The sequence below is a fragment of the Tachypleus tridentatus genome, chromosome 8, assembly GCF_004210375.1.
Source record: "Tachypleus tridentatus isolate NWPU-2018 chromosome 8, ASM421037v1, whole genome shotgun sequence".
NCBI classification, from domain to species: Eukaryota; Metazoa; Arthropoda; class Merostomata; order Xiphosura; family Limulidae; genus Tachypleus; species Tachypleus tridentatus.
Window position 1 is genome coordinate 103,092,220 of NC_134832.1, and position 26,286 is coordinate 103,118,505.

Here is a 26,286-nt window from a genome sequence, read left to right on the forward strand (position 1 = left end):
ACCCAGTTTATCTCTAGTTCCACCAAAATCGTAAGATAAACACATTTAACAGTAAGTGCATACTTTGTTTTATATCCCAAATGACTATCTTTCATGACACGCCAAGTATACAACGTCAGGTAACCATCACTAGTATTAGATATTTAGTAATACCCAAATGATGGCACGTCAATGATAATGTACAATAACAATATTAAAATTACATCATGACAAAACTAGTTAGACGACGTTTGGAATATTGAGAATTTGATGTTGTTGTTGGTTTTAACAATAAAGCTCTGACAGGAAAGAAAATGGTGTATTACTCACTGGTAATATCCTAAAGGGTAATATAGATGGCGTTTATTTTTTTTCAATAAATAGTGTTTATTTTCAAACAAGATTTTTTTATTTGGTATAAATTTTTGGAACTTGTCAGGATTTTGTTATTAAAAGTAAATAAATTGCGTATTTTTAAAGCTCTTTGTTAAATGATGATATATTCTGGAAGGCATTTATCTTCGTTCTTTAATAACTGAAGGTCAACGATCAGTTTAGTTAATATCAACGTTATTGTGTAATAATTCTTACTTCTGTCAATACTTCGCTTAGCTTTCGCTTTGTTTATAGACAAGTAAATTAAAAGATCTGTTAACTAGCTTATACAGATGGTTTTAACAAAAACAACGGAAGTTGTATTTTAAGGGTGATATCGATACAAGTTTGCAAAGAAGTGAATTAGGTTAGGTATAACAAGAAAATTAAATAAAAAATGCGAAATTTCATTCATTTCCGATAAATATAAAATATTACGCATAAATATTTACTTATTGAACAATACGAATAATTCACAGATTACTAACGTCACAGAATAAAACCAAACTTCAAGCAAACAAGGCTTAGCGTTTGAGATATTTCATATTATACGTTTGCTGCATATTCAATATATATTTCGTAACGTCACTCTGATGACTTTGGTTCTGTTAAAAATCACAAGCGGCCAAATTTTGCAAACCGAGAATGAAAGTTCACACACACACAAACACGTTTGTAATGTGCGAATGCATCTAGCAGTAACGTGCATTATACTTTACTAGACAACACCAGTAGAAACCGTTTCTGGTTCAGTTCACTCGCTGAACTGAATCTTTAAAGGTCGTTCGTTTATCTGTTTCTGTTTTTTTTTCGCAATGTAAATGAAAAGAAAACAGTAAATATGAATGTCAGTGAAAGTAATTTTTCAACAAAGACAACATGTTTACCCTAGTGTATTTACATTTACTATATTCACAGAATGATACCTACGTATAACACTTCTGGGTACAGCCTTGTACTCAGTTACTATAAATAATAAACCGAATATTAACTGCTCAATCTTTAATCTTTCCGACGTGAACAAGGTCTTTAGAGATGCGATATGACACACAGCGCGCGTGTAAAGGCCTAGAAGAATTAATTACCAGTTTTTAAAGGTTGTATGTGCCTTATTTTCAATTTACATATCATCCTAGTTTTCGCACATAATTTACACAGTTCGTTACACGTCACGACTTCGTCAGATTTCAAATATTATACGGTTACGCGTGGAAAACTGTTAAACGACGTCAAAAACAACCAGAATAAGATCATTCTTATTCGCCAATCGCTCTAAAGTTATTATTAGTACTTTCTTATCAGATACCAGTATAACTTACTATATGATTTTATTTCATCGTTTCCAAGATGACAGGTTTATTTTTCAATATCAGAATTCAATTAGTCTATAAAACAACTGAACAGGTAGAACAGGACTAAATAAGTAAACGAGGCAAGTGGCAAAGCAAAGCAATGTAACAGTGATATTCAACAGCTAAAAACCACGAATATGGGATCATAAGTAGTAATATAATACAACATGAATATAATATTCATGATGACGAGAAACCCACTTAAAGTAAAAATGTATTCTAAATAGCGGGTGGTATGGGTAATAAAAGTTTAGTTAAAGTACAGAAAAAATATTAGCAAAAACATTACCAACATTTGGAAAAACTTGCAACAAACCAAGTACAAAACTAAAATCCATACTATGTAAAAACTACACTGGCAATCATAACACCAAACAGTATTTATAAAATACAACGCAACAACTGCCACGACTTTTATAGTGGAGAAACAAGCAGAAAAAGGGAAATCAAGTTCAAAAAACAAAACACCTTCACACGTTTTTGAACATTGTAGATCGAATAAGCGTAACATAACCACAGAAAACATCCAGATACTAAGTAGGTAAACAAATATAAACGAATGCCAATTCAAAGAAGCCCTACTTATACAGCAACCAAAACCAAATTAAGACAATACAAAGGAACCCATTTATGCCTATATTAATTAATAACCTAACAGCTAACTGTAACGCCCCCTACAATCTCATACCCGTTCAGACTCTCGTCCCTGAGACGTGCGCCCAGCAACGGTCAGTTGCAAACTCTTTGTTGACGTGAAGAGGACCTGAGAAGCACAAAACAACATTTTGTGTTTTAATTAAAATAAAGTTTTAATACCCAGACCAGCCGTCTTTAGAATATATAATAGAACAATGATATTCAGTGGCTGAGAACTATAAGTTATAGCAGTTTAAATATCAATATATTGGACAACGATATTCAATAGCTTAAAATCACAAGTATAGGAATACAACGGCAATTTAATATTCAATGATTGAGAACCACAAGTGTGACAGGACGAGTGACAATTCAAGGTCATTTCATTAGGGGTGACAGCGTCAACAGTTACGCCTATCAAAGAGGAACTTATAAATCGTTACAGTGAGCTGATGATATACCAACTTTATAAATCAATAAGTTTTGTTTTTGTGTTTTCGAAAAACAAAATGTATTTAGTTACACACTGTAATTCACTTTCGATTGATGCAACATTTGGGTTGTCTAATTTGTATAACGATGGAAGTAAATATCAGAACACAAGTTATTAAAGAAGAAAAGTTAGCTACATTTTCTTAATGATTTGGTTTGTTTCGGACATTCGCACAAACCTGTACAACAGCTATTAGCGCTAACAGTTCCTAATTTTGAGCTGATGGAAGGCAACAATTCAACACCATCCGTTGTCAACTATTGGGCTTTTCTAATCAAATGGCTAATCGATTTGACTGTTTCACTCTGTAACGCACCGATGATCCCAAAATCTAGAGTACATTTCTGTGGCAAAAGGACAGGAACTCTTGGTTTCATAGAGTGATAGTCTAACTATTAAGCCTATTCAAACGAAATAACATTATTAAATGGTTGGTCACCCAGTAGGTCAGCGGTAAGTTTAGACTTACAACACTGAAATCCGGAATTAGATTTCCTCGTGGTAGACAAAGCGCAGATAGTCTATTGTATAACGTTGCACTAAAGCAACTCACTTAACCGACTGATGACATATAAACCTTCAATACTTACTACGCTAGCAATACGAATACTCAAGTGTTTACCTTTCAATTTACGAACGATGTATACTTCTCTTCGCTTAACTGATATATTCCATCCTCTTAGCCACCACACTGGGAGTATGTTTTTTAAATTATAATTGACATGAAATCGTTTCTAATTAAAGATAATGTCGTTTCTCTTGCACCACGTGTTTAAATGCGTTATTCAGCGCTACTCGTGAACGGCACTATACTGGTATCTAGGGTTGTGTGAAGGATAGACCTAGTCGCTGGTTGACAGAAACAAACTTAAAGATCGCGAAATGCAGAAATGAGAACAGCAAATTAAACTTATTTGGTCTCAGGTCACAACTTTCACAGGACAGGATTCAGGGGGCACTTACTCTCTCCTCCAAAACACGAGAGTCTACGTGCTCTCTAGTGCATTCTGGAACATCTGACAACACTAAAAATCCACATTATTTGATAGGATGTCCATTAGATATTGAACTTTTGCCTACTTTTTCAACTTTAACTTTTGTTCCAATGATCAAAATTGTAGATTAGTTAACACACAAACTGATCATTTCATGAAATATTGAGACAACGATTGTACATATCAGGTTTCACTAGAACAAATTATTGACCAATCAAAAATAGTCTTAAAAGGAAAATAACTATTTCGTTCATTTTCATTTAAAAAATGTAGGGAAAATTTAGTAGAGTTAGGTTATTTAACGAGTATTTGAAATTCCCCGATCAAAATATTTTGTCATCTCGTGTACAACATACGTAACTGAAAATTATTTCTGAATGAGTAAAACTTAATATATTTGCATTGTGTTGTTTTATAGCGCAAAGCACATAGAGTGATCTGCGTTCTGTCCTCGTAGTGGAATTTAACTCTTTATATCAGATTTTTAACTTCGTAAGCTTATCGCCAACTCACAGGGGAGCATTATGTTTGCAATAAATATGTTTTCATTAGTAATCAAAAAGTCCTTAACTGTTAAAAATAATGTCGATAATTTTGCAGTATGTTTGCTCCACACATCTGTCATCATATCTGCAATTTAGGTTCCATATAAACGCATTCATATATTAACATCCGATGAAAGACAAATATTTTCTCTCTCTAAAAATTTAAACAAATAGGTGAAAATCGCACTCCATTAGCATTAAGGCCGGTGGTGAAATGTTCAAAGCCCACCTGTATGCTGATCGTTTCTGATCGTCCGCCATTTTGAAGAGTCCGTATATTTTCGAGGTATTTGGATAACTTCGGCTTTGTACGTTTTTTGATTAGTTAAAAGGAGCCTCACACGTCGATTTCTGTTTATCGCAAAAATCAAAGCAATCACGTATCGTGCATACTCATAGTATTATTTTGTCTCTGGCCCCACCACTCCCAGTCCACCAACATTTTTCTAATCCAATTTGAACGAATAGGGTGAATGACCAATTTGACAAAATAAATGGAGGTAATCAGCCAAATGGTGCCTAAGTCTTATTCCTGGGAATGCTGCTACACACTTTCAGCTATGAATGCAATATAAAAATAACAATCAATCTCACTGCTCTGTTAAGAGTAATCATGTATGCGGCGAGTTTTACTGACTAGTCGCCTTTTCTCTGGCCAGAAGTTCAGGACGAGATGGCTATGACTATCTTAAAATACCCAACATGGCTATTTAGTCACGCCTGATAAGGGGTCATTCAATTTGAAAAATCCCAAATACTTTTCATTTAATAAAAACCTTTTATTGCACACATTAGATCTTGATTAATATTTTAAAAAGTGAAGCGTTTTATTCAAGTTCATCCAACATTAAGCTACAGAAATAAAAAATGTATCGAACAAGAAATCATTTGTCATAATGAGGTTATAAAAAACAAAAATAAAAGAGTGTTACGCCGAAGTACATCAATGGAAAAACAAACTAAGAGATTCTCGTATTGGCAATAATGAGTTAATATTTCCAAACTGTCCAATAATAGTACAAAAAGTTTGGTTTGGTTTGAATTTCGCGCATAGTTACACAAGGGCTATCTGCGCTAGCCGTCCCTAATTTAGCAGTGTAAGACTAGAGGGAAGGCAGATAGTCATCACACCCATCGCCAACTCTTGAGCTACTCTTTTACCAACGAAAAGTGGGATTGACCGTCATATTATAACGTCCCCACGGCTGAAAGGGCGAGTACGTTTGGTGTGAAGGGGATTCGAACCCGCGAACCTCAGATTACGAGTTGAACGCCTTAACCACCTAACCATGCCGGGCCAATTATGTTGTAAAACGCATAACAGACACAATTAACCTTGACAGCACTGCCTTGTAAATTTAGGAAAAATTATTAATTTCAAGTCACATTTATGAAACGTGTAGACAGAGGTATTGTTAAGCAGAATTTTAAACAAAGCATCAACATTAAACATTTTATTTCGTCAACACGTTTTTAGCATACTTTATAAACTTATCTACGTACACGTTGAATAGATGGGAAAGAATCGTTTTACAAAATAGTTGTAAATGTTAAAAGAAAAATTACTTACTTTTACATCTGTCGCATGTGATACTATTAGTAGTTGCTGTAGTACTCGAAAGACTTGAAGAATAATTATCTTTGACGGAAGATATAGGACTAGTTTGTTTGACACTGTCACTCTCGCCATTATTTGATGAAGGATTATTTGGACAGTTTGAGTTTGAACTGGGCGAGGGTGGAGCTTTCACACTGTTAATATTACAGTTAGGTTCCGATTGGTTTACTGAGCTAACGTTATTCTTTGGAGCAGAAAGACAAGTGGTCAACACATTTCCTGCCATTATAGATTCTGTGCTTGACACAGGCAAAATGTTTCCAGTAGTATTTATTTCAGCAATCCGTTTGTTGGTATCGGCCAGCTCAGCTCGAAGCAATGAAACTTCTTGGTGAGCGTTATGGATATCACCATCTATTCTCGACGCTAGATCCTTGTTATCTTCCATCATCTTCCGGAACTTGGCTTGGGCGTCCACCAAAAGGCGTCGCATGAGTGCCATGGAAGATTTGAGGGCCTCCTGTTGTTGCTGCCATATAGCAGTTGGTGGTTCATCACAAGAATCGGAATCAACATCAAATTCTGCAGACTTTGGCGTAAATATATATTGAACAATCTGGTCGTTAAGGGAATCCAATGACTGGAGGGCTGAAATTAAAACAAAATATATCAGAAACCTAACAGTTGTAACATTACGTTTGTGAGCGAATAGCTTAAGCGACAAATTCTGAAATGGATTAAATCGCTTGAAGAAAGAAAGAGAATAAATACTTTCCTATGTATAAAAATGAGAAACCAAAGTTACAGAAATATTGGTTTGAATTGGTCGCAAAACTACACGTGGGCTATCTGCGCTAACTTTCCCCAATTTAAACAGTGAAAGACCACCCATCGCCAATTCTTGGACTACTCTTACCAACGAACAGTAGGACTGACTGTAATATTATAATGCCCCATGACTGGAAGAGCAAGCGACCTTAAGACGTGCCTACATACTATATTTGACGTTATGTCTCTAAAACTTGTTTATACGTCTTTATAATGAATAAAAATAAATAAGGTTCAAACATATCACGCACGTATATATACACATACACGTGCTGGGAGAGTTCCACTGAACCCCTCATTTCTGTGACGTAAAAAAATTTAAAAAATAGTTATATAGTTGTAGCAAAGCTGTTTATGGCATTTATTGTTCTCTCCACAGTCTACATTCTTCCAATGAAGCAGTGGATTGGCATTTTTCGGCTTGAAATAGTCACAACCCCTTGGAACCCCACAGCATTAGCATGATGATTGTGCTTCGTACACTATGTGTTGCCTTTCCATGTCACAAATTAGAACCCAGCTCCTTTCGAACATTCTGTGTACGGGTCTGTAGAGGTGTTTTTGGCGTAGATTAAAGTATCGAGAGGGATGAACATTTATTAACTAGCGTGTCCGTACATGTCCTTTCGGTATATTATAAATAATTCACCATGGAGCTGATCTCTCAGTTGCTATGGCAACAACGTATAGAGTTGTTTGTGCAGAATTTGCTGTCAAAATACCAGCAAGAACAAAACCATTTAGGCAAAATCTGAAGCTACCTTGCAGTGTCATTACAAAGACAAATTTTGGAAGACACATGTAGGGCTGTATAACTTTCTAAGTGATGCATAGCCACTATTAAAAATCAAGCCCACTAACTCTAGATGCTCTTATCACACTGCGTCTTATAATACTGAATCAATGGAATACTTTTCATACTCTCGAAAGTTAGTACTTATAAGAACATACAAGTCCTATCCTCCTGCTGACAGATATTACAGTATCGCTATAATCATTCTTATAACAGTAGAACAACAGAGTGAAAGTACAAAGGACTTCCCTACCCATTTTGAAACACTTTCATTTTGTAAAACAATATTTATTAGATATATAATATTAGAAATAATTATGGAAAGAGTGTACAACAGGAATATAAATTATAAATATGAGATGAGCTTCCCTTTATCGCACGAAAACGAGCTGCGAGAGAGTAAAGTCACGTATTGACAGTTTCGACTGCAGCTAGCTGTCTTCCAATCAATCAGATAGAGCCACCCTTCACAATGCCCATAAACGTACAGGAAAACTTAGAATTCCCAGTAGCAGTGTGGTGATTGAACTCGTGATTTCTTGGGCAAAAATGACGCGGCAAACGTGTACAAATCATATTTGCTGGAAAAAATACTTCATGCAATAGACGAGTCAAAATATCACGTTTTAGGAGGAACTTTTTATATGGTGTATGGCAATTCAATAGAGTTCTCAAAGACCTAACTAAGTACAGCTATGAATGTTAACTTCGAAACTAAGATACGCATTAACACGAACGTGTAATTAACTGTTCAAAAACACTGCTAAGGAGGAATAACCAAAAGGCTGAGATGGACATCAGACTTTGAACAATGGGATAAAAAAAGCTAGAGATGGGTGCTCTTTTGGCACAAATTCAAATCCATATCGTTTAGAAACAAAAAATCAACGACAGTTTGTTCAATGACAAAAACCAAGAATACTATCATAGTAAACATCTAATTATGTAACGTATACTGAAAACCAATATATATATGGGTTGCATCTCAACCAACGGTGTTAAAAACCCACAAAAAAATTGATAGCTCCTTCACTGAAAGACGTAAATAAATTCTTATCAATCAAGAACAGGAATCCACCTTTTCAGTGATGCCAAGCATGAAAAAAAATGTGGTGAATAGATACGTAATATTACAAATAGGTCGAAAAAACAACACCGATAGCCATGACTTAGCAGGCCTAAGGCCCACATCTGACTAAGACTGTGTAAACTGAGTAATTTGGGTGTGGAGTAATACATGAAACAATATTTTATTATCATATGTCTTATTGGTAGCTCAAATTGTCGGTGCATTGTACAATTTTTGTTTTACTCTGTATAACAATGCATTACACTGGTTATAAATTACCAAATCAATTGCAATTTCTCATTTTTTGCGACTTCTGCATCTATGTTTCCCCTGTGCGATTCCATAATTATTTCAATACTGTATGTATTGAGAGACACGCATACATATGCATGTGTATTTCTCCTTTACAACAATTTTGTTTCTCTTTTCTATCACATTGGTGATTTTGTTGTCTTTTATTCCACTAGCGAAATCCCTACCCCCATTCCATTAGAGAATATAAAATAACGCATTCAACCATCCACCCTGAAGGTTAGGTTCTCTTACGCTGCATATAGATGCACGTGGCCATTACGAGGGTTGGAATGCTTAATTCAGGAGATACGTGTTACTAGTCACTTTCAGTGTTCGACTTACAGTAGCCTGTTTCATTTTCACAATTCTGTGTCATAAGGAACAACAATCCATCCAAAACTGACTGCATAGGAAGAATTAGAATCGTAGTATTGAAAGTGAAGCATTGTGGACTTTTGTGCCCATACTGATCTCTAGTGTGTAAAATTGAAAACAGAAACAAAGTTTGGAAAGTACAATAAAGACTATTTAGATTTTGGCCAATGTTACGAGATCAACTCTTTCGGCAACGTGAATAGAAACTAATTCTGGTAAACAATGTATCCTTATCATTGTATGGGTCCTACCTCCACAGATAGCTTGCTTACTATTGGTTCATTTTTATCCTTCCTACATTTTAGTTTATACATCGGTTTTTCATTTATTACACGATACATTTTCTGTTTTTTGAATTTATTGATTCAAAAATGGTTTCAAAATAGTATCCAAGGTAAGGAGATCTATGTTAACCCCACGCCCTCCACCCTTTCCTTTAGACGTTTATACTAGCATAGCTTTTGTTTAATCCTTAAAGACTAAGAGATAGGTCTTCTAAATCAAACTGAAATACTCTAAGACCTGCAGCACCAGAAGACAAAGAAAATAACAGATACTTCGGTACACAAGAACGCAGTCATGCGCATGTACGCTGTTCTTTTTAACACACGTTCGACAAGCTAGTGTATTACAACAACTGCTGCTGTGAACTTTACCACAGTTTTATGTGAACTACCCCATCAAATATTTATAGTTTTCACAAACCCTCTGGGAAATAAATGCAAATTTTTCTTAACATTAAACAAATTGCTGCAGGGCTGCCTAACAACGTCTTAAAAAAAAAACCTTACACCTCTGAATAAAAGGTGTTAAATAACTTAGTATTAATGTAGTATATATCTTTTTTGCATCTTCAACATATTAAAAATACCTCATAAGCGTTGGAAAAATTTGAAAAGAACTAATCAGCGTCTTATTTAGAATGATACTTCTCAATAGTAAAACACCGATGTGTTTATGAAAGCAATTAATTCTGTAACCTACACCAGATACATCCTGACTTAAAATTCACAATGAAAAAATAACTTTGATAAATTATCATTCCTACACATTCTTGTTAGATAAATAGTGGCTTTCAAATATCTGTATTCCACAAGAAAAGTCAAACTAGATATTATATTTCTTGGGATTTCGTTCATGACCAATACAAAAAAGTTACGTAAATTAAAAGAAAAACTTTGTTCGAACATAAAAATCAAGTTCCAATCTTATTTGTTTCTTTTTTTTAAATTTCGCACAAAGCTACTCGAGGGCTATCTGTGCTAGCCGTCCCTAATTTAGCAGTGTAAGACTACAGGAAAGGCAGCTAGTCATCACCACCCACGGCCAACTCTTTTACCAACGAATAGTGAGATTGACCGTAACATTATAACGCCCTCACGGCTGAAAGGGCGAGCATGTTTGATTCGACGGGGATTCAAATGTACGACCCTCAGATTACTTGTCGAACGCCTTAACCCACCTGGCCATGCCGGGCCCTTACTTGTTTCAAAAGAAGTTATAACCCTATAATTTACTTCTGTTTAAAAAAACAAACAGTCTCCCCCCTGTATTTAATCTAACTTTCTTTGTATAAAAAACAATCCCACCCCCACCGTCTCTAATCAAACTTCCTTTCTATAACGGGCCTGGCATGGCCTAGCGCGTAAGGCGTGCGACTCGTAATCCGAGTGTCGCGGGTTCGCGCCCGCGTCGCGCCAAACATGCTCGCCCTCCCAGCCGTGGGGGCGTTATAATGTTACGGTCAATCTCACTATTCGTTGGTAAAGGAGTAGCCCAAGAGTTGGCGGTGGGTGGTGATGACTAGCTGCCTTCCCTCTAGTCTTACACTGCAAAATTAGGGACGGCTGGCACAGATAGCCCTCGAGTAGCTTTGTGCGAAATTCCAAAAACCAAACCAAACCTTTCTATAAACGGGCCACATACTGACATAAGAATGAGCCTTGTTTGTTGCATTTTATCTTTAATCCGAACATTCTTTCACGCAATAAACAAAATCTAGTTAAATACAGTTAGAGAGTATAAGGTTAATATTCAAATACAAGTTATATTTATGTCTGGTAAAATGGGTCCAGTGTTATCCAAAAATATTACATGGATGATGATACTTCGGGAAACGTGTATGCAACAAAAATGTACATAATGCAAAAGCTGTTACGTTGGTAAGACAGTTTTTTACTCCTTTGAAGGAACAATGAAAATCTCTACCTCATGCTTTTGAACATATATCTAGAAACAATAAATGTTAAATGATTATTATGTAAAAATCCTCAGGTGAAAAGATAAGATTAATATTCAAAAAAATGAAAAAAGCCCCGTTTATAAAAACAAACCTTAAACAAAGATACAAAATCTCTCTTCCATGGTAGAGCGATATGTATTTGGATTCACAACCTGGTTTCGATACCCGTGATGGGCAGAGCACAGATAGTCCATTGTAAAGCATAGGGCTTAATAACAAACAACTTTTATATAAAACAAATTTCTATATTTAGGCTCAGGCCCTTCAAAGCATTATTTTATACTTATTTTAAAGTTTATTGATAAATGTTACATTAATTATACAATTGCTGAATTCGAGGCCTTGCAGATAGTTATTAATATAGACACGCGATTTTCTTATTTAATATATTTTTGTTAACATTAATTATTTTATCTCGCCTGATGACGCCATGTAAATCAGGTGAAACATTGTGGATAATAAAAGTTTTACTCTGTACAACCAATTGAACATTATTAGGAATGCCTCTAACATAGGTGAATACATGTAATGTTCTGGTGTTTAATATCTTTAGGTATATATACCAATTTGTTCAAAAAAAGGAACAAGATATAATAAAAATCAAGAACATCACCGATATTTATAGTGAATAACAAAACTGTAAATTACACAAATCCTGCAGATATGGAAATCCCAGCGCCCCCTTCCTGAAGTTACAGTATCTAAATATTATTCAAAAGCAACCCTTATTTCTAGAAAGAAAAATCCTGAAATACTTATTGACAAAAATAAATACCGAGACATACATTCAAGTTTCTGTTTTTAAAAGCTGTATTATTAAACCACATATTTTTAAACTTCACAAATTACATCTCACGTTGATTGTACGAAAATTATTATTTATTATTAAAAAACAACAACAATACCCTATTGTACAATCTCCATTATTGTGAAGAGAACAAAATTACTGTATATCCTATTGCCATGGTTGTGTTGCATCTACTGTGAAAGTTTAGGCAACTAGTTAAAAACGATTGTAATTTGTAACGTAACAGTGGTTATACGAGACAAATTGTAACCAACTACCTAGTTTCATTCATTACCTGCTATTTGATAAATGAAATCACACACAATAAATTATCGGCCTTTCCTTTATGTGTTAAATTTATAAATGTTCAACATAGTTCGCGCCACGTTACTAACAAATAATAATAATACTTGACCATCCGTTGTAGTGTACTCACTATAAAGCTATGAGTTCGGTTATGTCGCACTATCTGATTAAAGTAGCACACGTCTCGGTGTTGACTGGTATTGGTTAGGTGGTTCCCTCTAGTTTGTTAGATCACAGTTAGGGGCAACTAGCAGTTAGTCCTTGTGTAGCTTTGCGCGAAGTTCCGAACTGTTTTTCTATATCTAGTAAAGAATTATTTACAATAATAAAGCGAGTTCTGGTTTTCGTCAACTGTTATTGTTGAAGTCCCATTGTACAACAATGTTCTTGTTTGGAACAATAGAGACGATGTAAGACGTTCCTACTGTATACCGTACGTTTACCATCTAGACACTGAACATTATGTTTGCACGGTTGTGGTCAAGGTTCGAAAGTTCCTTAAATAACCCACTTTAAAGCCTAATACTTTAAGATTATGAACGGCTAGTGCAGAAAGCCGTTGAGTATATCTGCAGAAACTTCCATTAGCATATTAACATCAAAAAGAAAGACTGTTAAAAACAGCAAGACCAAACCTGTGATAGAAAACATTTTAATTATCAAAATATACATTAACAACTACAACAAAATCTCTTCATGCATTTAGAAAGATAACAAGGGCACAAACTCTAATGCAAGCTATAAAGATGTGTCTTAAGTTTTGTAGGTAACTATGAAAGAACTAAAATTGCGGCTGGGCGACATCGTCTATCAGTCTACCTCCGTTCGCGAGTCACAAATGTTAAAGATTGGTTTGGTTTGTTTCGAATTTCTCTCAAAGCTACACGAGGGCTACCTGTCTCTAATTTAGCAGTGTAAGACTAGAAGGAAGGCAGTTAGTTAGTCATCACCACCCACGAACTGTTCGGCTACTCTTTTACCAATGAATAGTGGGATTGACCGTCACATTATAACGACCCCACGGCTGAAAGGGCGAGCATATTTAGTGTGACGGGGATTCGATCCCGCGACCCTCAGATTCCGAGTCGAGTACCTTAACCACCTGACCATGCCGGCCCAACATATTAAAGGAAGCAAAAAACAAGCAAGAAAAGTAAAATTAAGTTAGAAACGTAAAACGTTCAATCTAAATATATGACCTACCCTGTCCTAATAGCAGTAATCTTGTATTACAAGTATTACATCTTTACAACACTGCTTAGATTCTGTAAAATTTGTAGCAAGTTAAAGTACTTCATTATTAATGTTAAATTATTGATAAAAAATTAATATTTAATTGATTTAATACAGAAACATTCAATATGATTATTAAAATACTTTGTAGTAAACACAAAAATAACAAGAAGTAGGAATTTAAAAACTTTTGCTTGAAATTTCCAATCAGTATTTGTAATTCTTAATAAGTCGTACAAGCGACTTGGCACTATTTTCATGCGTGTATTAACACCATTATGGCACAAAGTATAGAACCTCTTACAAACAGCAGATGCAGTATGAAAATTAGTGGTTACAGTAGACTATATGAATAAACATAATGGGTGGAGATGAGTTTTAGTAGTTTAACTAACTCTGTTGGGTTGTACTTTCATATTAGTACAAATTGTTGCCTTTGCACTTCCAATTAACTTATTAATTTTGACTTTTACTATTATAATAGTGGGTAGAATAGCAACGTCAGGAGGTAAGATTGTTTTACTTATCCCCAATGGTAGGACCTTTAGGACCTTGTTTTGTATTTTGTGTGTGTGTGTGTGTGTGCGTGTTTTTGTGGAGAGCAGTCACCTTGACGCAGGTGTGATTCAGATAGACATGTACATATTTAGGTAAACAACAAATTTAAACATACATCTAAAGAAAAGGGAGTATGAATTTGACACAGGATACTCAAACCTTGGATGAAATGTAATTCGATTTTAAAGAGATGGAAATGAAGAAATTGATAAGTAAATAGATAACGCAAAATATACACAGGTTAAGTATGATATATTAAAAATATTTTAAAGTCTCAATATATCTAGTTATGTTCTATCTGAATCGCGCATTGTAAGAATAGCCCTGCAACGTATTCTTGGATGACGACGGTTCACAAGGACAGTTTGATTACACTAAAATACATCCTCATCCGACGACATGATCGATATATCTTTGAAAATAATAGCATAAATACCAGTTTCATTCTCCAGCTACTTAAGCTTTGCGATGGTTTAATAGGTATGTTGTGGAAGAATCTTATTTTGCACTTCCAGGTAAAGATCCTTCTCGATTATGTTAAACACTGTTGTCTAGGCTATATAGGCAGCTTTTGCCTCACTTGTTTTCGAGGATTCCTACCCGTTACAGGACGCTGCACTTTGCTTACCATGGCTTAAGTACGAATAGTAGCAAATCGATTTCTGGACGGTTCTGGTAACCAAAGTTGATCCATATTCGTTTATTTCCAATGGCGTTAACTACAAAATGCCGTCTTGATAGTTCTAAAATGCCCGATCTTAGTGAACGACTATATTACGTCAGAAATAGGTATCAATCATTCCCAAAAGCTACATACTTTCGGTGGAAGTAAACTACCTACACAATGCAGAAGGTCAAAATGTAGTTCTGATACATTTCGTTCTACCGCGACTTTATATCGTCTCTTACTGCCACGTGACCAAAAGCGTAGACTGGTGAAATATGCAAATTATAATACAAAGCACTTCATATAAAACTGTTGCATGTTATTTGGAATAAAAGTAAATAATTAGCAGCAAATCTGTTTGTCTCTTGTCGTCCGTCTCCTTAGAGCTTCTAAACAAACGAACGAGACAGTTACACCGCTAAACTAAGATGTCTTACAAAACGGGTTCACTGGCGCCACTTCAATAATTTTAAACGTAGCATTGAATACACGGTGGAGTGCAATCGTTTCTTTCATTCCTACTTCTTGGGCTTTACTATTAAAGCAATGACGTGAACTGAAACAGTTGACAAATAAAGAAAAACATCTAACTGGGTAAACACGACGTATATTTTGTTCTAGGAACATTTCAAAATAGGAACAATTTTTACTGGTGAATCACGATCTCACTTCATATATGTTTCCTGTGATTAGCAGAAAAATATTTCCTCTTAGTATTTTTCATTGCTATTAAGTAATTCTCATCTCTTGAAGCACATTATAGTATTTTAAACATTGTTCGTGTTTCTATTTCTTTACTGTAAAACAAAAAACTACACACTGGGCCACTGAGGGAAGTTGATGTTTTACATCTGACATCTTGAATAAGTACACACAACTGAAATGAAATAATGTTTTTTGTCATATCCTTTATTTTGGGGGCCGCAGGATGGCTTAGTGAATGCTACGCCTATACTTCGATGATTCCAAATTTACACGGCACGCTTTCTATTACTGAAAAACGCATTTCACATTTTGTGGAATGGGATGTTCTAAAACGTGGCAGTTAAATTACACTATTCGATGATACAAGAGTTCATGGTAGCTGCTGTTAACAGATTCTTTCCCTTTAGTTAGTCCATCAGTTCAAAGTTAGAGGTGGGGGTTTGATGCTGCCTATGTGTTAGATTTCATCGTGGAACTTGTTAGAATTTACAAAAAGAATAAAGTACATCTCAAACCAAAACTCCAACTATTTCGGCATTTCATAATAATATTCGTATTTTCAATGGTAGGATCGTTGTCACTGTAATCACTGATCGATTTCCGATAGAGAAAAATACCATTACAAGTATTATGAGAAATACGTGTATACACGTCGAAAGCGAGCGAAAGTTGAGAAATTCTGGGGTATATTCACCGGCAAAGAGTGCTTAGGTGGCAACCTCAACCCATTTTAATGTAGTAGTATCAAGATACAAGAGAAATCAAAAGTAAAAGTACAAACAAAATTGTGAAAATAATCAGTTTAAGGAACGACTTGTATGACCTATTTCCAGGCCTAACTAAATCTTTATCTTCTTAATGGACGTATTTTATACGCATTCAACAAATGAATATCAGAATCTTTAAATGTTTATAATGTGTTTTTATTTCAAAATAAAGAAAAACTCAAAATAAGAAATTTACCAATCAAAATTGTTCGGGAACGAAACTGGTGCTGGCCCCGAGAATTACAGACAAGTAGCCTCCATCTCCCTCTTCAATTCAATACTAAAATCTACTGAACCATCTTAAGCCATTTTATATTAATTAGATTAAGACTGCACGCACGTTCGTGCGTGTGTGAGAGAAAATTTTAATCATGGAATAAGAAAAACTTGTGCTAGAAATGGTTAGAGTTCGCTTTTTGTTTGTTTGTTAAATCAGTTGTCCCTTGGCGGGTGAGCTGTACGTTTGCCGACTTTTTACACTAAAACCCTGAAACAGATTGTCCGCGGTGAACAGAGTACAGACAACCTATTGTGTGGGTTCGTAATGATAAAACAAAGTATAAATACTCGTGATACTGATTGTTTTGTGAAAACAAATAACGTGGTTTGTTGGTTTCTATTGTTGTATACTTTACATCTTACGATACTCCACCTGTTCCTATTGTACTAAAAACAACACAGAAGTAATCTGGAAAAACAGAATACACAAGGTTTCATGTTGCGTGCATATCTTTCTCTACGTCACTCTTTCATTACAGCTAATTCGTGTACACAGATAAGGTACCATTTTCAAAAGGGCAGAAAATAAGTATTTACATAGAAATATTTTCATTCATATTAGACCCACGTCTCTCTCTCTCTCTCTCACACACACACACACACACACACACACACACACACACACACACACACACACACACACACACATAATAATAATACATAATGTTTTGCATATAATGCAAACAAGTGAAAACGGCAAATATCAACACGAGACACCTAGTAACTCTACGTTTCCCGCGTTTTTATAACGGTTAACGTGCCTGGGACACAACTGTTCATAAATGATAATTTATCCTGCACGCAACTCAGACTTGTAATAATTAAAATAAGTTATCCCTTTAACTCCCGCGGGAAAAACAAAACAGTTGCTTCACGTTTTGTTACCAGATCAATAACTGTTTTCTACAAGGAAGCACAAATTGCTAGGGACGAGAAGCAACTTGGGGTGCTGCAAGATAATCCAACTAAATAGTATTAATTGTGACGAGTGGTTAAAACTGAAGTTGCTAAAAAAACAATAGGTACAAATACACCACATTACTTATTGTGTGACGTTATTAAAAACTTTATTACTTGTGTTTCGTCAATCTCAGTGGTAAAATTACCATATTCAAACGTTGTGTCAGGAGATGGCTTCAGATAATGGGGGAACCAAACTTCTCTACAAGCTACTTCTTCATGCACTATTAAAACTAAACTTCTAATAAACCAAATAATAATAACTGAACTCGATACCATTTAACGTACCTTCAGCTAAAATTACTCTTTATATTGATGTAGTATTCCAATTAATTAAATAACGTACAAAGGCAGCAGGTTTCTAAAGTGAATGCACGTGCACAAGTTTCTTTCATTATTCAAATTCCTATTACAAACAAAAGTCCATTTATAGCTTTTTACCCCTGGTTTCTACTGTCTAGTTCGTTACAAGAAAGTTACTCTGATTATGTTATACTTTGAAATGAACCATAGCCAAACTGTTTCTTGACAGAATACTCGTAACAAAATCTTTTGTTACACAAGAAAACGCTGTATATCAATCGCATAACATGCATTATACTTTAATAAATTATAACATCAGGTAACAAATTTTTTACTTTTTCTTGTTCCTGGACAGAAAGTGTTATTTCCCAAATGCTATTTTTCTCTTCAAACTTTGCTTTTGTGACCTGGGTAACGAAATTTTGAAATTTACCCATTTTCCAGAGTATTCCAGGTAGATTCAGTACTGAGTAACTGATAGAGAATTTTCTCGAACTTACAATAATTTTCAAGAACTTTCTAGAATGTTGCAGAACTTACGAGGATTTCAAGAACTTTTCAGAATTTTCTAGAACTTTCCATAGTAATATATACACAGGGGCTTACCACTTACCACTTCAGTTTAGTTCTACCTGCCTAAGTGAACACAGACTTATCTGATTTTATCAGAGATGGCATCAAGAAGCTGCAAGCATTCTGCTATGTACGTGGCCAATTTATCAAGACAAAAGCAAAAAAGTACTCTGTGACAGTATCTGCTAAAATGTGTGAAGCCTACAAGGCATATTTTGGCATGCCTATCACGGATCAAGACAAACCCTGGGCAACTCATTTTACTTGTGAGCACTACAAAAAAAAAAAAATCTAGAAGGTAATAATGGCAATTTTTGCTTGCTTAAATTGTAAGATTTTATATTATACAAATTTTAGACCTTTTAAAATTTAAATGTCTTTTTTTTTCAATAGTACAGGAAACAAAATATTTTGCACGAACCTTTTACACATTAGTTGTGGATAAAATAAATTTATTCTTCGTAATAACAATTTTAATTTGCTCTTTTGCAGGATAGTACAGACGGGAAAAAGAGAGACATGAAGTTCGCTCTTCCATGAATTTGGCGTGAATCCACTGATCATTAAAGCAATTGCTACTTCTGTATGGTGGACCCTTCCAAGAAGGCTTTATCAAGTTCCCTGTATCTTTGCCTTTTGGACAGCAGGGACACCGCAGTGCACTACAACAGGAAGCATTGGCCAAAAGGGACCGAGATCTCTGTGGGGAGGCACAATGTCAAGTGTGAGCCACTAGTGGACCTCCAGAAGGCGTTGTTCCCACAATTGCACATAAAAGTGGATCTTATGAAACAATTTGTCACAGCTCTTGATAAGGAGTCTGCAACCTTCAAGCACCTTCGAGACTTCCTCCTTAAGCTGTCTGAGGCAAAGGTCAAAGCTGGTGTCTTTGTTAAACCATAAATAAATAAGATCCTGGAATGCACAGAATTCCCTAAGAAGCTCAGTAAGAAGAGAAAAAAAGCTTGGGGCAGCTTTGTCGCAGTGTTTCAGGGCTTTTAGGCAATGAAGAGGCCGAAAGTTATGTGGAACTGTTTGAGGCTCTGGTGAAGAACTACGGCAAAATGGGCTACAGGATGTCCCTGAAAGTACAAATCCCTGACGCTCATCTTGATAAAGTCAAGGAGAACATTGGAGCATACTCCGAAGAGTGAGGCGAGCGCTTGTTTGTTTGTTTGTTTGTTTTTGAATTTCGCACAAAGCTACTCGAGAGCTATCTGTGCTAGCCGTCCCTAATTTAGCAATGTAAGACTAGAGGGAAGGCAGCTAGTCATCACCACCCACAGCCAACTCTTGGGCTACTCATTTACCAACGAATAGTGGGATTGACCATAGCATTATAACGCCCCACGGCTGGAAGGGCGAGCATGTTTGGCACGACAGGGATGCGAACTCGCGACCCTCAAATTACGAGTCGCACGCCTTAACACGCTTGGCCATGCCAGGCCAAGGCGAGCGCTTCTTCCAAGATATACCGGACTTTGAACGCCGCTACCAAGGAGCATAAAACAAAAACATGGTGGGAGACTATATCTGGGGGCTGATACGTGAAAGTGATTTACATTATAGTCGCAAATTCCGAAAAATTACTTACTTCTAAACATTTTGTATAACTTTAGTATAAATACATGTAAATCTTGATTCATATATTGTTTTATTCAGACCTTATTTAAATGAAAATGTGCAAATTTGCCCGTTTTTACATAGAAAACAGGTTAATTTCTAAATTTCATTATGCAGGTCACAAAAGCAAAGTTTGAAGGGAATAATGGCCATTTTGTGTACTTTTACAACACAAGCAATTAAGAAATAACACATACTACCCAGGAACAAAATGTGTGTTACATAGTGTAATCTGTCTACAACATGGGCTGTAATAACGTAATGAAACAAAAACTACAGCAGTCTGTTCCAAAAGTTTGCCTTCAAAATCCCTTACAATAATGTATCTGAAATTTAGTTACAACATAAATAATACCGAATCAGAAGTATTTTGTATAAAATATTCACAAAAATATTGTTAACAATAACACAAAAGCATAAAAGTTTGTAAAAACAATAAAACCAATACGTCCACGTTGAACCGAATTAGAAGCATGCCACAGCAAATACCAACGTGTATGTATATATCATAAACTATGTTTTCCTGTAAATTATATTTAGAGACAAAGTTTTGAACTATTCTGTAGTTTTCTAAGGATCCAAATGTCCTTTGCTTATCATGTGAAAACGTGGTCTAAGTTTTCTTAACGTGTAAAGTTGGTACCACACAGGAAGACTATTTTTGGCCATTTTTTGGTCAGTCAATCTTTGGTAGTTTTTCCAACTTAATCATTCGTGATTCGAAAGTCACATGGGATGATATATCTGTTTATATTATATTTACCTTCAATTTAATCCCCTGAAATATCAGACACAACGCCTTTTTTTTCAAGTTTATTTGTTTGTTGTTACTAAGTGTAAAACTACACTATGGGCTGTATGTCCTGTGCCCACCGCAGGTACCAAAACACAATTTTTGGTATTATCAATGAGCCAACTGAAAGCCCAAGTTTAAACAAAATCCAGTTTTTCAAAGGGCGAATTCCACCGTTCAGCGTAAAGTTTTAATTGCATTTCTTTCTATTACTTTTAAGTCCTATTTGTAATTTGTATTTAGGTTTGTCAGTCATTTAGTTTTTATTTAACTTAATTATTTTCTCTGTCTTATCCATATGTTTCACTTGATTCTGTGTAATAGTTATATAACTGTACGTTTATATTATGTACTACTAAGTGGTCTTTTCGTTTACTGAATTCTGCATTGTCTCTTTTACTAATGTCAAAGTCATATTTAATATACACTCATCTATCAAATCTCAAATCCTCCCGTTATGTAAGGAATCTAGTAACGCATGTGTTATCTATTACTTAATCTAGGTATATTACGCTACTTATGTACTTATAAACACCACTTACAGCAACGTGTAAAATGATTGCCTTCAAGAACACCCATATCATCATATTAGCAGCATACCTAAAATCGTTCATGTCAAAAAGGCAAACCTAGAACAATAGTGGTGAAAACGATACCAACAAGAGCAAACAGTGCTTTACCAAATGAGAAACTACTAAATATCAATAGCATGATATATAGCAGCGGGAAACAATATTTGTTTGTTTGTTTTTTGAATTTCACGTAAAGCTACACAAGGGATATCTGCGCTAGCCGTCCCTAATTTAGCAGTGTGAGACTAGAGAGAAGGCAGCTAGTCATTACCACCCACCGCCAACTCTTGGGTTACTCTTTTACCAACGAATAGTGGGATTGATCGTTACATTATAACGCCCCCACGGCTGAAAGGGCGAGCATGTTTGGTGTGATGGGGATTCGAACCCGCGACCCTTGGATTACGAGCCGAGTGCCTTAACCACCTGACCATGTCAGACCAACCAACATTGTTTCAAAGTCATGCTTAGATTGTCACTGTTTCAAAAGAAAAACTACAGCATCCACATATCACTTCATGTACTGAATCGCTTATACGGGGATATACAAGAGTTAAAAGAAAAAAGAAGCACCGTCATTATATACTGAATAGATATTCATATGTCTGATTCAGAAATGTTATTTTGTTAGTTAATAAGCGACCCTTAAAATGTAATGCAAGAGAAAAAGGAGCGAAGAAAGTCAAAGAATTGACCTTCCAGTGTCAATATGTTACAATGTAAGAAAGGACTGGGGTTCGTCAAAATTTCTTGTTTTAGTTACCTTAGCTTCCTGTTTTATTGTTTGTTTGTTTTTTTCTTTCGGACAAAGCTACATAACAGGCTTTTAATTCACCACAGGGATCGAACACTAAAAATTTACCATTATAAATCCTCTAGCTTATAGCTGAGCCAACGGAGAATAACTTATTGCTTCAAATAAATATAAAAATTGAAGATGACAATACAGTACCATACATTGACTTTCAGATAAATTCTCAAAGAGACCACGTCAATCAGTTTGTTATAAAAACAGACATCTGGTCTAATTCTGAGGATTTTTCGCTTGAGTTAATACCGTTTGCTTATTCCAAAACGTAATCTAGTCATTAACTTACCAAAACCCCTTATATTCAGATATAGTCTACTAGCTGAAACAATTCTTCCTGCATCTATTGGATAACTATATCCTAAGGGACATGTGTGACGTGCGCATGTTCACTCACATGCACGTGTTATTTCAACTGTTCTACAATCACGTTTTGGGTTTATGGTATATCACGTGAATCATAACAGCTGATAAGGATCAGCCTTTAATCCTCTATGTTACTTGATGTAATTAATGGCACGTCAATCCAATAAAGTAACAATAGTTATCAATGAATTTGGTCATACAAAGACTTAGCTTAGTTAGAACACTCAGAAAACCCGAGACAAAGCAACATTATACACATCGAGTTTCTGAAATAGGAGTTAGAAATTGTAGAAACTTATGCATTATATATTTAGAGAAAAGTACACTATTTTATTGGGTTAAAAACTTCGGTATTTGACTATTTCGACAACTGTGTAAAGTTAATTAGCCAGCACTAACATGAAACAATTTATAGCCACTATCCTCTTACTCTACAACTTAGCTTCATGCAACTTGCTCTAACGACCTGGTGTGTGTTTTACTTCATGTACAACCATTCCTATAAAGACAGACAATGTCAATATAATTTCTCAAATTTATCGAATCCTGTATATTCTGAGGCTTAGATTAATATTTTAAAACCTCTTATGAATACTTCAGTTAGTTTTTTTTAATACAATAGTGAGTTACTTTGCATACAATCCTTACTAAACTATTATTGACATTTGAAGGTCTGTGGAAAACCATGGGCACCAACGTCCTCGTAGAGATACTTATTACTACATGCTATGTTAGGTTTAGCGATTGTTTGGAACGTAACTATAGTAACACCGCTACTTCTAAGCGCTTGGTTTCTACATTTTATGTTCCTATTAATTTACTATGGATATTGATATTAATTTGGGTTTAATTTAGGAACATGATAGACAACCTGGCTTAAGATGAGAGATCATACAATTTTATAGCAATTCAGTAATAGAGTAAAATTAGTGGGTGTTTGTACCTTTACTATAGTTTTAAAATTTCGTGGTTTTATAACCTTTAAGCCCTTTAAAATCTAGTCTCAGCACGGAAACAATCGGAGCATCAGTCCGACTTTTCTATCATACCTTTTAAAGATACTCTCAGATGTCACAATAGGAATAAACATCGATTTGACGAAGTCGGAAATTCGCCCCCGGTAAAGAACATATATTATCATGCAGAAAAATAGATTCGGTAAACTTTGTAAATTTTACATTTTCCACTCTTTTCAACAAATTATTATGCGATAATGTTTCGCCTACTAAAGATATATTTTTGAAATTAAAAATGAGAATAACCAATCACTTACGAAAGTACTCGTCGCCCCTCACGTATATAACCATTTAGGAGTAATGGAGTACTATGTTTATAGCAGCTTTAACTTTGGTCTCAGTTTGAACTGCTACACTGGCACCATCATTTTATTCAATTAAATGGTTATATGATAGTATCCAAAACCTAATAAACAAGTTAAAATTTGATATTTATTATAACATATGTATTATATATTTAACATCTAATATGTAACTTGTTAATATTTCACCAATAACCTGGCACGTAAATTAGACTGGTTTGTTTTAAATTTCGCGCAAAGCTTAACGAGAACCGTATCCGTAAAGTGATTCGACAGGAAAATGTGGAGAGTTTGTATGGACGCTAATTTATACGAAAGTGTATATAAAGTTTGTAATGTATACGTTCACTGATTTGATGGAACCGTGCGTGACCTTGTGTTTACCATTCCCAGCCTGTGAATCGGAAAGTTCAAGTTTACTATTTATTACTGCAAAAATGCGCACTTCAGTTTAGGGTTATGGGTGCGTTATAAAAGCGACAGTCAAATATCTCTACTAGATAAGACCAGTGTAATCCAAGAGATAGCGATGGGTGCTACTGATTAATTGCCTACCATTTAGTATATAAGCTCGAAATTAGAAACTGCTGTGCGCAGATCGTCTTTCTATAGTTTAGCGCAAAGCTCCGAAACAAACATATCAAACATCAAACTTTATTTAGTATCTGTGTTTCTAGAGATAATGTTTCACTTGGCTAAGAAGTTTCTGTTATTAAGAAGAGGTCGTCGTTTTGAGTGGACGTTTTTTACGTTCATTTGTTAAGAGCATAGCTTTATATTAATACAATCATTTTTTGTTACGCTGTAGTACAATTTGTATTTTGAGTAAAGAACAATTTTGTGTTAATGGATAACAGCTGTGCATATTTTCATGTTCGAGTTCGTTCTCGAGCGTAGAGTATTATGTTTGTAATTCTGAAATTTGTGTTAGTGATTTGAATCTTTGAAACTGAATAAAATGTTTTTATTGTTTATTGTTGCATGTTAAGGTGTCAAAGTGCCAAACTGTTATACGATTCAGTCCTCGTGTTGCGATGTCTGTGTTATGAAGTAACTATAAAGAAAAAAATACAATTTTGTTTTGAATTACGTAGGAGTTAATTTAGGTTTTAGTTTTTTTTACTTTTTCCTTTAAGAAAAATTACTACAATTTGCGTTTTTATTTTGAGTAGATAAAATTATTATTGTAACTAAGTGATAAGGAAACAGGAGTAAATATAACGTATTTTACACGTTCAGTAAGTTTTTAAGTCCCCATTAAACACTGATTTACAGATAGATTAAACTTTTCGTCTTTTACTAAAAATATATTTCACATTTTTTTTACAGCGTGTCTTGAAAGTGAAAGATAAATTCTTGTTTACACCAACTAAATGTTTCAGTTACTTTTATGAACAGGGAATAACGTATTGAAACACGAACTGGAAACTTTTAATAGCTTTCATTTTCACACGAATAGTTGTTACTGGTTCCTCAAACGACCAGTAATATCTAAAATTAGTAGAATAAAATATTATTAGTCTTAGACTTTGATCTAATGACTTGGAAGGTTTTTATTTTAACTTAAAACGCCCTCTTGAAGAAAGAATAACATAATACTTACGACATTAAATTGCGTCCCTAGTGGTCCGACTGTCTCGTGAAAACCTATATGAACAATGTTTACACTCTTGGCAAATTTCAGATAAAGCACCACATGTAATTTTATGATTAAACATAACGTAGTTGCCACAGTTCGGTGCATACTGAAACTTCGTGTAGTATACGATTTTAGACTAGGGACGTGTTTGTGAGAGTAAACTTTCATATGTTTTTCTTTGAAAATACTTACAGAAGATTTTATAATTGAAACCAATAATTATTTAGTAAAATGTAATATTATGAATTTCATAAAACATATAGTGTATAAATTAAGTCAGAAATAAAACAAATGTGCAAGAATATAGGATTCTGAAAATTAAAATGTGATACTAACTCTCTTTTTATTCAGTTATTTTCATCCAGATAAGATTCAAGTCACGAAATAAGGCTAAAGGTTAACTTCTCAACAGAGTGTGTAGATTTACTGAAAATCTTTTGCACTAGAAACGTCAGTTTTAGAAACACAGTTTATTTTCCAGTTATATTTTGTTTC

The 26,286-nt window shown here is 34.8% G+C and overlaps 1 protein-coding gene across 9 annotated transcripts in view; it reads right to left on the reverse strand.

The window, feature by feature from the left end:
* LOC143223091 (kazrin-like) overlaps positions 1-26,286 on the reverse strand; it is a 167,605-nt gene that overhangs the window by 36,749 nt on the left and 104,570 nt on the right. For all 9 annotated transcript variants that reach the window (XM_076450536.1, XM_076450531.1, XM_076450532.1 and 6 more), the window contains exon 2: positions 5,946-6,581. In XM_076450536.1, the coding sequence (XP_076306651.1) occupies positions 5,946-6,435 (490 nt within the window). In that variant the 5' untranslated portion in view covers positions 6,436-6,581. The remainder of the gene's footprint in view (positions 1-5,945; positions 6,582-26,286) is intronic.